The following is a 13,188-nucleotide window of genomic DNA, read 5'->3' on the forward strand; positions in this document are numbered from 1 at the left end:
CTGGCCCAGAATTTCTCATGACATGGCCCTGAATAAGCAGGCCAGTTGAGTCTGGCGATAAGTCGGAGCTGGACCCTCCATGCTGGCCAGGCTCATCCAACAAAGTTAAGGTATTTCAGTGAGGGCTTGAAATCTGTAAGATCAGAAGATATGCACTGCTTGGGGAGAGGCTGAAGGTGGAAAAAAGCAGGAGCTCTTTAGAACCAAGTATTTGCATCAGAAAAGCAGTATGGACATTAAGGCATTCTACTTTAATTTATGCAAGGCTTAGTATGATCTGGATTCTTCTACAGCTCTGCAAAGGCTGGCACTAGTGGCAGTAGAAACTGAACTTATCAGGCCTTTGGAATAACTTCCCAATACAGTCAGCCATACATGAGTTATCCTTCCATGAATACTGCATTTGCTTCCTTACTTCGAAACACATTGGAAAACTCCCTGTTTTTCTAAGTCAGTCTCCGAGAGCGTTAGTTCATATTTTTTGGCTGCTTACACTTCCTACAGACCCCTGCATTTACCCATTGGTTTGGCATTAAGGCATTTGTTTCCATTATTCTCTCCAGGCTACTCCGTGATGCAGCATTTTCCTCTTCCTGTTAAGACCAATACAGAAAAAATGAGTCCTCTTATATAAAAGAATTTTCACCCCTCCCTCAAAGCAAAGATTCAGTGTCCTAACATTTGTCTTATACACAAGTATAGTAGACATCCTACCCAGGATACTGAATTTTAAGCCACTTCAAACAGTAGTCAGCCTAGAACTGCCTTTATGTTAAAAGTTACTATTGCTTGATCATAATACCATGTACACCATGACCTCTTGAAAGGTAATGAGCTTAAAGTCATAGCAAGAGCTATTTTACAGAATTGGCATGCATTTCAGGTTTAAATCAGTACCGTACTGACATTCAAGAATTTCAGTCCCCATACAGACTGAGATGAACAGCACTTTTATTTATTTCAGTTACAAGAAGAAAGACAAGTAAACCTTACAACCAGAAAGGCAATGAAGGCCTCATGAGCTTAGTGATAACCATTTCATAACCCAGGCAACATGTTAAGATTTCTTGAGATCACAAAGAAAGCATACCCCCTCTTAAACAACTTTTTATTTCTGTAAGGAAATTTCCTGTAAGAACAGCATACTGTTGTTAACAGAATCAAGAGGGACCGATGATGTACAAAGCCTACATTCACCCTCCCACCCACCTCAAAATGCTTAAGTGTAGACTTTATTCCAAAAAAGATAACACGCAGTCATGATCACAGCTAGAAGAGAGGGAAAAATTAAAGTCTGTTTTCAAATGAAGTCAAGTTATGATGTGTTAATGAAGTTAAATGAAGATACTTTCTTACATGGCAGCATACTTCATGGGTAAAGAAACTCTGCTCATTTTAAGCCAATGCTTGTCCGACTTTTGTAGTAGGGAGAAAACAGCTTACCCAAAAACTGATCCCCCTACCAAGCACTCTAGGTAAGAACTATGACATAAGGGAAGTGCTAGAAAAATGTGGGAGAAATTACTATACAAAGTGTCAAGTGCAAACCCTCCTTGCCTAGAATTCAGGGTATTTACTTAGGTACAATAGAAAAGACCGAATTCAGGAGTGGTTGACAGTAGGATACAGTGCTATAGGTTGAACATTAGCCACTAAAGGACAAACCCAAGCATGCATGTCTTTCCCTTGTGGTGGGATACATGCTTGAGCTTCCTAACTGCTCATTTCTGCTGTTTGCTCTAGTATTATCTCCTCCCTCATTATCAACTTAATTCCTGCACTCCTTTGAAGGGACCCCTTTAAAAAATCTCCAAAATTCTGGATTATTTGGCAAAAAAGTTCACTCACTATTTTAAAGAACACAGAGCTGGAAAAAGAAAGAAAAAAAGAGTTTACAACATATCTCTTCGATTGTTCTTCTAAGCAGTATTGGACCTAGAAAACAGGAGGAATTACCAGATCAAGTACTGTCCCATCATCCTTCGCTGTTTAAACAATACAGTCGAGGCAGACCATAACTTCTTCAGTCAATCGCTAGCAGGTCAGTTTTGGTGCATAAGATATTAATCAACTGAAAAATGTATTTTCACCCATGCTATGTGTCAGTTCTCAGTTTCCCCTCACTTAAGTGGTCAGGGATACATTTATTATGCAGTACTCACAGTAAGTCTCGGAATTTCAGGCAGACCTATTCATTCCCAAGGAGTATCCTTTTGGCTCGGTGAAGACTTTTGAGTACCTTAGCTTACATTCATTCTGGAGGCAGCCACCATAATTCCATTTACCCAAAGTACTATTTTTAGTGGGGCTGTTACCATCTTGAAATTGCAGTTTAAACTTAACCAGTAATACAAAAGAATACTTTTCAGTGTTTCCAGTGAAGGAGCTAAGAAAAAAATCTTTAAGAAACCATTGCTGCAATTTTATTTTAACAAAAGGGCAGATTTATTCATGTTTACAAACAAGTTTCAAAAACAAAAAAGGAGAACATGTATGCTACCCACTAACAACCTTTCAAAATGCCAACAGCCCTCATGCTGCATGAAGGATTCTATAGATTAGAAAAAAAAAAATAAAAATCACAGTTCCACTCACAGTTCACCAAGACAGCACTAAACTAACATGTTTAGACAAAAACAAAGGACTAAGATTCTGATGTATTTTGATTTAATCCATTTTGCCCGATAACAGAAATATTTCAAGCAAGTTCCATCACATATTGATGTCCTGCATTAAACAATCCTACTAAGTTCTGAACAAAAGTTATTCAGTAAATTTCTCAAAATTTTTAAAAATTAAACAGTTGTTTCAAAACCATTAAGTAGTAAATGTATTTAAGAAACTAATTAGGACAGAGGCCATAACTTCATTAGAACACCACTGCTCATGTTTTTACAAAGCATTAGTGTTATCTATTTGGCTATTAGTATTAGCAATTTATCTACAATATTTAACAAGGTAAATTGCAGGCAAAATTTAGTACAGTTTCAATAGAAACACCCTTTTCCTGAAAATACAGCAGTATTTGAAGGACTAGTTTTTTTCTCATTTTTTTTTTTTTCCTCTGCATCATTTATAAGGAAGCTTCCCATCTATGAACAGGAACAAAAAAGTATCTACAAACCTTGTAAACAGATCTGTATCATTTATAAACATAAATAATCCAAATTATTAACAGCCAACAGCAGAAATTAAAGTATCAATTCAATGATCCAGGGCCTCCTCGCCCTTCCCAGCCTTCCCCTCAGACAAGGACCATGATAAACTAAAGCTCTGCTAACACACTCTTCAGGACCATTCTTAAGTACAACAGATGATCCACAGGTCACTTACGCTGAGTTACTGTTTATCTGTCAGAGTTCATTATTACTCCCACCCCCAGAAAAGCACCCTCCAGTCTGGCAGAAAGCTTTTTTTAAAAAAATAAATCTACATTCGTACAAGTGTGTCTTCTGTTGAAGTCCAAGACAAGAATATCATCTTGTCCATCATAATGTGTGAAGAGACCCAGTTTCAATTTCTTTACAATGCAGCTAAGTGTGTTAACATTCAGCTTACAATCAGAGTGATGTTTCCAAACTATGTAGCGGGCTCCCTGGGGATGAAGAGGTAGCAGACTTGTTCATGTCTGTTGTAAGGTGAATTCCACTGTCAACCGCATTGTTATTTTTATTGGGAGAGGGTGGGGGAGTAGAGTTGCGTTTTGTTGGAGCATCATCTTCAGCATCAGTATCATCAATAAGGGGAATATGAGGCTCAGAGTCTTCTATTCTAAACTCAGGATGCGTCATAAAATTGTGAATTGAACTTCGTGTCTCAGGTTTCTCTAGCCCCTCATACAAGGAGCTACGAAATGCATTCACCACTCGGATCTGTAAACAAAGAAAAAAGGTTGTTAAAATGCTGCAGATTTACTGGTAATGGCATGGTTCTTATGAGTTTGAATCCACAAACAGCTAGACATGTATGTGATTTGTATGTGATGCAGCAGAACTTGCAATAAACTGTAAAAAATGAAGAGCATTTCAGTAGAGCACTGCCAGTCTACACAGTAGGAATAAAATTGTAAAAATACTGCAAAAAGCTGAAGGGCCTAAAGATTCAGACATGGCACTAGAATTGTTCAATTATTTTACACGGGCTAAGCATTTTTCAGAAGTGAGGCCAACAATTATTTACTTATTCACAAGTTAAATAAATCTCAATGAGTGTTTTATTGCATACCGGGGGCAGGGGGGTGGGGAGAGTCTGAAAATAAGTTAGAGGATAAAAGGGTTACTAATTCTCATGCTAGGAATTTGGATGTCAACTGACTATGAAGAAGCCAAGCAAGTGTAAGCCAATGTCACAATGACCAGACATTTACAAAGAGTCATGCAAAAAAGGATACCACTGTAACAGCTGTAAATATTCGAGTATATACCCATTTACGACACTAAACAAAGTTCCTTACTGAATAGTGCTTTGGAAACTTAAGACCAGAACTAGGAAACTGAATATTGCATTGTACAATTAAGTAACCACAACAGGTTCTAAGTTTGAAAAGACTGTTCAAGTAGCACAAAGTATGAGAAAAGCAGATCATCAGCCTTTGCTTGAGCCTTCAATTTACATTTAATTCATGGACAAAATTCCTAGGCTGAGTATTATTTCAAGTCCTTTCATTGTTTAACTAACATTTTTCAAATCAGAATGCTAAGTGTACAGAATTCATAAACAATCATTTCAGAGTGAAATTAGATAGAATAAAGTACAGCTTCATTTTGTAAATTGTGCATGCCCAGGTTGACTTGAATTTAAGCTTTCCAAATTGTAATTTGCATGATGAACCACCTGCCCGCTGCCCACTTCTCCTCCCATGCCTCACACATTTCCCTGACCAGCTACAGAAATTCAGGATTCATTCTTGAACTGATAAAACAAGTAAGGTTAGGCAGAAGTCAGTGAGCCCTTTGTCCAACACTTTTGTCAAGATACAGTTTCCCCCTTCTGTTAGCTTCCTGTTCAATTCTCAACATCTCTACTCTGAGTAAGTCTCCAGCAAAGCACAGTTTCAATGCTGAAGTATAGTAAGCAGCAGAGCAACTCCGCAGTAAACAAGAACTTACTGTTACAACCAGTAAGTCAAATTTAAACATTTCTTTTTAGCACATCCAAGATGACTTGTTTCAAGCTGAGAAATATGTCATGACTAGTGCTTCCGCAGAGTTCCTTGATAGTAAAAATAAAGTGACTTCCAGGTGAAGGAATGAAGCTGGAAGGTCAAGCAGATCAAGAGCACAGACGTCAAAACAGCTAAGATACACCAAACAACCTCACTGTAAACACAGAGAAGGGGTCCCCAAAAGCAATGCATTATCAAATTTAACACAGAATCACTGCATGTGATAAAGTCTTAGGTCCTGACTATGTTCTTTGACCTCTAGAAATAGCGTTGTTCCCCCACCCTTACTCCCTCAGAGTATTTGCACAAAGAATTTTACCCAAAAGCTATTATGTGGCCATTTTTACACATGGCTGAGCCCCATTAACCATGGAAACCATGGGGGGTGGGGGGAGGAGCACACAAGGGGGAAGACATAACTACCAATAAAGGGAGGACAGGAAATAGCATGAATGTGCTTGAGAAGTAAAGTATTACAACAGCAGCTAGTACTTTACTGTTCATCACGTGAAAAAAAATCGAGCACGCTGTTAAGGAGTTGGCATGTTACATGAGCTTTAAACAAGTCCAGCAAGCTGCATAAACTTCGTTGGCACTTACCAAGAAAATCATCAGTGACAATGCCAGACTGAAAGTTTGCAATGTGTTTATTTGACATGTTGCATCTCACTGTGCCACTGATTTATGTGGCAAAATGAAATATGACTGCCTTGTGGGACTGGTTTTTCATTGCTTACAGATGGTAAGTTAGAACACAAGCAGTAATGGAAAACAATTTTTGGCTTAACAGGACAGCTGTAATTATCATAGGAATATAAGCGTACCCACAATAAATGCTCGATTGCCATGCAGAATGCATACAGAACAAGCGGTCTGGACACTCCTATAAACCCATGACCCTAAAAGAGTCCAGCCATGAAGGCAGAAATCAGATTATCAGCATTTTAAGTTATACTTAAAAAGAGAAAATCTAGTGTTTTGAAGGCTTTATTTCCAACTACTCAAGATAATTAAGCAAGAGAGGTAACTATAAATAAATTGCATAAGTGAGGAGCAAACAAGACAATTTGTTATGTGCAATTTATACTGTCATCAGGCCTTCCTCATATTAGTACCAGAATAGCAAGGAATGCAGTAAGCACTCCAAATCCTCCTAGCCAGATGGCTGCTTAAGAGTTGCAACCTCACTTCATAGGAACAGCTGAACTATTTTCCAACAAACAGCTCTGAAAGAGACACAATGAAATAACACATCTGCTTCCCATAATACATATTAATTATCACAAGTTGTTCTCCTGGAGGGTTTAGCAGAAGGCTTAGTGAGGATGAAAAACTAGTTGTCTGCAATTGTAGCTTCATATCTGCATTGGTCATTTGATGCAATGAGATGCTGCAGTGCCCATTAGATTCTGCTAAAATGGCAGCATGGCATGAAGTTGCTCTCTAGAGAATTCTGAATGTCTAATTAAATGTTTTTGAGAGTAGTTAGGGATACAGGTTACTAATTAGCATTTTAACTAAGAGATGCAATCCTGTGCATCCTTACTGTTAAATCTACTTTTCATTTTGTGTTCTTGAGGCATGAGAATTTGTGAGCTGAGCTTCTCAATACTACTGCAAGGTAGGGAAATACCTGACTTGCCAATGGAGAACAAGTACAGAGGTAAATACTTGTGCAAGCTCACACAGGAATTCTAGCCAAGCCAAAAAAATTAGAAGAGAACATTTCATTTAAGACAGCTCCTGAAATTAAGGGTCTTCATCCACCTGGTAATCTGAAAGTTTAAAAAGCAGGGTGGGGTGGGGTAGGGTGGCGGGTGGGGAAGAAGCCCTCTCAGAGATATTTTAAAAAACAATTATTTAACCATTCTCTAGGAAGTTAAAGAAGGAAATTAAACATGTAATGTGTAATTAAGATGGAAAACTCTTTCAACAACAGATATTAGCTATCAGTATTCAACTACAACTGTTATGCATCTTCAGGATCCAGAGTTTAAGCCTACATACACGAGTAATTAAATCTAGCCTCTACAGAGAGGAAGGCTGAAACTGAAATGCCACTTAGAGCACAATATAAAGAGGGCAGAATTAAGGTGAGACAAACATTACTTTCACTGATGGCTTATGAACTGCTGCCAGAAGAACCTAGAGAGGAAAAAATCCTTCATATTTAAATGGAAGTTTCACCATTCAATGCTTAAACCTTTTTTTTTTTTTATATTAGCTAATTAAATGTTTCTTCCGACTTCTATGCATTTTAGAAGCCTTGTTTCGCCACCTGAATCCTGATGTTAAGAAAGTTGTGTTATTCAGTAAAAAAAGTCCAACAAAAGCAGAGATTCAGAAGTTCCTTACAGGCTACAAAGAAAATGCATTTAGTGCTCCATGTTCTAACTACATTCATATTTTTAACATACCATTTGCTTTCCCATCAGCTTGTTTACCTGAAGTATCATTTGTGCTGCAGTGCAAGACATCTGTTTTTGTTAACCTGGGTCCATGATTATACAATTAATTCACTTATTCAGTGTAAGTCACCCTAAGAGGCATATACTCGAAAATTTACAACAGTTTTCCCGTTTTATCTTAAACATCCCTCTGTACACGAATGGATGAAGGCACAGGATGTGCAGGCTCACAGCTTTCACATTAAAGTCTTTGTTGAAACTGTTCCACCTGTTCTCAGCCCTCTAAGAAAAAAAAGTCTTGAGGACTCCACTTTGTGGAAGAGCTCTATAAAAGCCTGAACGATGATTTTAAGTACTAAGGAGAAAATGAGAAACGTTAGGTACGTGAATTAGGAAATGTTAATTTCATGCACTTTAGGAACACACACTCACACCCCACAGTAGTAGAAGCAGTAGTAGAGGAAAACACTACATGTGTAGGGGTAGAAATATTTGTTACATCATGGTGCTGGCTGGCGATGGAGGGTTGCCGCCTTAGAGCCCCCTGAATGGTACTTCCACTCTGGAAAGCATTCACTACATCCATCTGCAAGGAATCAGAGATTGTGACAGCTTGCTCAGCAAGAGAGAGAGAGAAAACAAGAGAAAGGACCATCTCATCTATAACACACAAAAAGTAAAGAAAAAAGGCACTTTTTTTTAATAGAGCTGATAACACAGGCAAGAGTTGCATTTAGAGCTGAAGAAAACCAAGGACTCTGAGGGATTACACATCCATCCACACCCCCTTTTGACAGTCTCAGTCACACCAGTTAGAACTGCCACCTTAGTCAAAGGACTGGAGATGGAGAGGAGAGATTTCCTTCATAACACCCACTGCATCCTACCTTTTTCAAGACCATACCTGAGTTTGTATCCTGTTTAGGCCCCTAAACCACAAGATCTGACCACGACGTAATTCTCTCTCAGCATGATCGATCTCCTCTACATCTTCGGCTAGCTCTTCTTCAGGAATCTCTTCCTTTTGTGTTCCATGACCAGCTTCTTTAAGGAATTTCAGACGGCTGGTTGGAATTGTTGAAATCAACTAACAGTGAATGAAAAAATATGAAACAAGATTATTCTTTTTTTTTTCAAAAAAAAAAAACAAACAACCAAAAACGTAATACCAGACTTGAGGCTTAACATAATATCCTGCATATAATTAGCAAAGTTGAAAAAACAAGTTATGTAAACGGGATGAGCGCATCAATGTAGAGCAATCACTCCAGCTGAATAGCTGCAAAGCTGTGAATATCTTTATCACCCTCAACTGAGGTGTGAAATTAAACTTGGCCTACAAACCTAGAAAAGAAAACATGCTTGCTAGTGGCAATGAATTTCACTTTAACATTACTTGACTGTGCCTGGAAGGAGTGGTACTGAAGCTACAAGAGTCATTAATTTTGTAGACTGTGCTTGTATCTAGAGCTTTCAGAGCTCCATCAGTTTGATGAGCATGATCTCACTTCAAGTGAGAACTACATAATTTAATTAAAGTAGCCATAGTTAATTCAGAAACACAGAACAGACATGCATTCTTTTGTGACCTGGAAGGTATCAATCCATTTGCAAGATGAGTGATGTTTCCAAAATCCTTATCCCAAACTGTTACTTTGCTATTTGGTGTACACTAGTTCATCTATCTTAAACTAAACAAAAGCTACATATGGCTATTCCAGCTTTCCTTTTCATTCCCACCTTCAGGGCTATTCTGGTGGACTATGTAGTTAACGGGAGTCATCTTTTGATACGTCCCATCTAGCAGATCCAGATCAGTTCCAAGACTGCTTTCCTTGATCATCACAAACCTAGAAGACCATTTCAGCAGCTGCAGAGGAAAAAGACTGCTCCGAAAGCAAGATAAACAGCCCTTTATGCTGAAATTGCTACTGTAAATGCTCCCAGTTCACACTTCAGTTTCTACTATTGTCAGAAAGTCAGAAGCTCTTTGACTTTAATGAGATGCTAGAGCAGCATGAACTGTAGCAGGAAAGCTTTGCCCTTGCAAGACACTTTGGGTCAAAGGTATTTCAAGCCATCTTGATTCTCTTCTAGGCTACTTTTAAACCTCAGAGTGACTCTATTTGATTTTTTTAAAATAATTCATTTTTCAGAGAACCTTATTAAAAAGCTTATACCCACTTTTAGAATATGTGTCTATGTATGTATTTACAACTAAAATTCACCCTACCAATTTTATACTGAAACCAGAAGTGTCCTTTACAAAATGAAAGGAAAGAAACTGTAACGGAAAACTCCTCATGCGGTATGAAAAGTTTAGACAACTATGTCATTAAATAATGGAAAACTCTGTAGCTCTAAAGTTTCATGTAAATAAGCTTGCTGCTTACAAGCACTGTTGTGCATGCAATACTAATGAAACCCTAAGGGGGGGAGGAAAATAAAAATCAAAATGCAATAGCTTAATTGGAAAGTTCTCCCACCTATTATTTCATAATTATGCAAATGAAGATTAAAGAGAAAGTTGGTTTGAGTTTTGCTGCATTTCTTGCTACTCCAGGAAGTTTTTAAATCAAGAAAATACTAGCAACTTTAACAATTCTGATTTTTTAAGAAAACCATTCAACACCAAGTTAAATATATTTCAACATTAACATGTTCATTGCATCTGTATTCTTACAGACCTTCTTCTAGTACATATCTGGCTAAAGAGATAATTTCATATTTAAAAGGTAACTATAGCTGCTTCTAGTTAAAGGTTACTAAACATACACCAGTCATAGCATCTAGTTATGAAATGTAACTAATTGACCAAGTCAGAGTAAGGAATATCCAAGTAAGGAGTTTCTAGCTATTGAACTAGTCAATTTTAATCAGTATTGATTGTTAATGTCCATATATTCATATAGTCCATTTGAAAGATCTTAATGCTTAAGATACTGCATTTGTATTTTCCATGTAAAATATTCTAATGCAAGTAGATATTTGGCATTTTGAAAAAGCTAGTTTACCTGGCCCCAGAGTAGTGTTCCCATGCCCAGGAAAATGGACCACAGCCACTGTTCAATTGAGAGTTCTGAGCAACTGAAAGGCTTTCCACCAAACTGCACAATAATTATCTGTGAAAAGCAACATCATTAAACAATACGTATCAGTGACATGTTACTAGAAAATTCCCTAATGCTTCAAGATCACTACAGACAACTCTGCATTAGAACACAGGATTTCCCATCTTATTAAGCATACACTTCCACTGCCTCAGCAGTTTGAACAAGTTTCCAAACCTAAGCCATATTTTCTCTTGCTTTTCAGTATTTCAAGAACTACCCATTTAGTTCTTCTTCAAATGTTACATTCACAAAAACCTGCTGACTACTTCTTTGTGCTTGCAGTTCTTCTCCTTCATTTCACATTTACAGCATGTGTTCGATGCTACAAATTTACAGTGATTATTTATCATATGAACACCCATCTCAGAACCAAGTTAATAAACTTCTATTAACACAAGTCATAGATCCACAAGACATGAAACATTTCAGAAAAAATTCAACGGAATATTACTGTCTATCCCAGTGTTAAACATCAAACTTTAAATCATCATGGTGTGACACGTATGTAGTAAGTCTTGGGGGTAGGGGGCAGAGATCTCAAAAGCTAAATTAAATGAGCTCCTACTGACTTACCTATTACAAGAAGCTGTACAGGCCCTAATGAGCAAGGTATCCCTATGCATAGGAATTACATGCATGGAAGTCTGCCCTGGAGAATCAACAATTCAAGTAGCAGGGCAAGCATGAAAAGGAGACAGTATTGACCATTAAGTAGGACACCTGACAGCCCAAGAGTATCTTCTTTTATTAACACACTGAGACGACAACTCAGGAGTTACTTATTTGGGAAGCCATTTAGTCCGCCAATTTTATAAAGGGAACACAGTTGCAGTCAGGAGTAATTTCTACATATTTGGCGTTGTTGCACAATAACAGTCAGTCTGCTGAATATGCAACCCTAAAAATAAGAGTAGCTTCTGAAGAAGTGTTATCTAAAGAAACCTAAACATGGGAGAATAAGTCAACTAACTTTATGCGAAGCCAAAGTGCATACATTTGCATTTCCTGAACCACTATGAATTTGGTCAGCTTCATGGAATCCCAAGTCTAAGGAGAAGCTTAAGGCATGGGTTGTATCTTAAGTCCGAAATAACTTAAGTCAAAATGAAAGAGAGTTTTGGAAAAAAAAGTAGTATGCTGATTTGTTGGTTACGTTAAGGCCATTTAGAAGGTGAAATTATTTCTTGTAAACTATTTTCTTGAGATTTAATTTTGACTTGATGTTTCTCAACACCAGTGTGTTAACCCAATCAATTTCAAATAGTTTCATTTGTTAGCATATACTGAGTTAACTAACTAGCTTTTACAAATCTGCCTAGATGCACCAACAGAAGGTCCCTAGACATCAGTGTTCTTCACATCAAAGTAACACCTAAACCAGGGGCATCTATACAGGTAACGGATTTCTGCATCAGGAAGATAAAACCTGATACTTAAGTTTCTAAAGCTTATTTATGTCTTAATCTCCTTAAGAACATATAAGAAGTTGTAACTTTTCTATAACTGATTAAATGGGCTTTCATTCAGATCCACAGTCAGACACTATGAGGAAGAGTTCTGACTAGGAGGAACATACAACTTCTTCACATTTTGTCAAGAGAGTAGAACACTAAGATCAAACTGAAAGTCTAGAAAATTCAAAAAGGTAAATACAAGTAATTCTACATTCCAATTTTGCCGATTTCAAAGAGGTCATACCTGAAAACCCTGTCAAGCAGCACTTCCAAGTGATTTATAGCGTGTTTGACACTGAAGGTTTTTCACATTGCAGAAATTAAATGCCTGGCACTAGCTGATTAGCATTTCCAAGGTGAGCAAGTACATCAGTATACTAAGTGCATTTTTCCCCCACCCCTCAAGAAGTTACTTACCTGCACAACAAATGTCCCCAGAACAATAGAACAGAAGATAGCGTTGTTAAAGATTCCTTCAAAAACGTTTCTTTCACCATGAATTTTTCGGGCATTAATTTCATTAAAAAGCTGCATCATCACAAATGTATTAAATACAATAGTATAATGCTCTGAAGGAGGAGCATGCAGAGGTGCATTTCTTCCACTATCGATATCAAAAATTCTCTCACCTGTGTATAAAAGGCATTTATCATCAGCAGCTTAATTGGTGTCTTTACACACACAAACTACAATAAAAACTAGTTTTAAAATCACATCTCTGTACAACTTTTATAATAACTTTGTAAAGCCTCAGTATTCTTACCAGCAAACAGGAGTGTGAAGACCACTACGAGTTGATAGAATGCATGACCCAAAATGTTCTTCATCATTGTACGAGAAATCAAAGGTTTGTTTCTACCATAAGGCTTTCGCAACAGAAGAGCTTCAGTGGGTGGTTCTGTTGCCAGGGCAAGAGAAGCTAATGTGTCCATTATGAGATTCACCCACAGCATCTGCACAGCTTTAAGTGGAGAATCCTATAAAGATAGATACATAAACCCTCCAATATAAGTGACCAAATTGCAGCTATTAAAAGTGTTTATTATATA

General features: G+C 37.5%; 1 protein-coding gene across 17 annotated transcripts in view; it reads right to left on the reverse strand.

Annotated features, from left to right (window-relative positions):
* Nucleotides 1-2,416: 2,416 nt before the first annotated feature.
* ATP2B1 (ATPase plasma membrane Ca2+ transporting 1) overlaps nucleotides 2,417-13,188 on the reverse strand; it is a 35,186-nt gene continuing 24,414 nt past the window's right edge. For 9 of the 17 annotated variants that reach the window (XM_059817187.1, XM_059817182.1, XM_059817188.1 and 6 more), the window contains 5 exons: nucleotides 12,903-13,116; nucleotides 12,557-12,768; nucleotides 10,587-10,694; nucleotides 8,477-8,659; nucleotides 2,417-3,872 (listed from right to left, as the gene is read on the reverse strand). In XM_059817187.1, coding sequence (XP_059673170.1) covers nucleotides 3,561-3,872; nucleotides 8,477-8,659; nucleotides 10,587-10,694; nucleotides 12,557-12,768; nucleotides 12,903-13,116 — 1,029 coding nt within the window. In that variant the 3' untranslated portion in view covers nucleotides 2,417-3,560. Of the gene's footprint in view, nucleotides 3,873-8,004; nucleotides 8,159-8,476; nucleotides 8,660-10,586; nucleotides 10,695-12,556; nucleotides 12,769-12,902; nucleotides 13,117-13,188 lie in introns of all 17 variants that reach the window. The other 8 variants (XM_059817175.1, XM_059817174.1, XM_059817189.1 and 5 more) reach the window with 5 other exon arrangements.

Source organism: Gavia stellata, chromosome 4, assembly GCF_030936135.1.
Source record: "Gavia stellata isolate bGavSte3 chromosome 4, bGavSte3.hap2, whole genome shotgun sequence".
Classification (NCBI taxonomy): domain Eukaryota; kingdom Metazoa; phylum Chordata; class Aves; order Gaviiformes; family Gaviidae; genus Gavia; species Gavia stellata.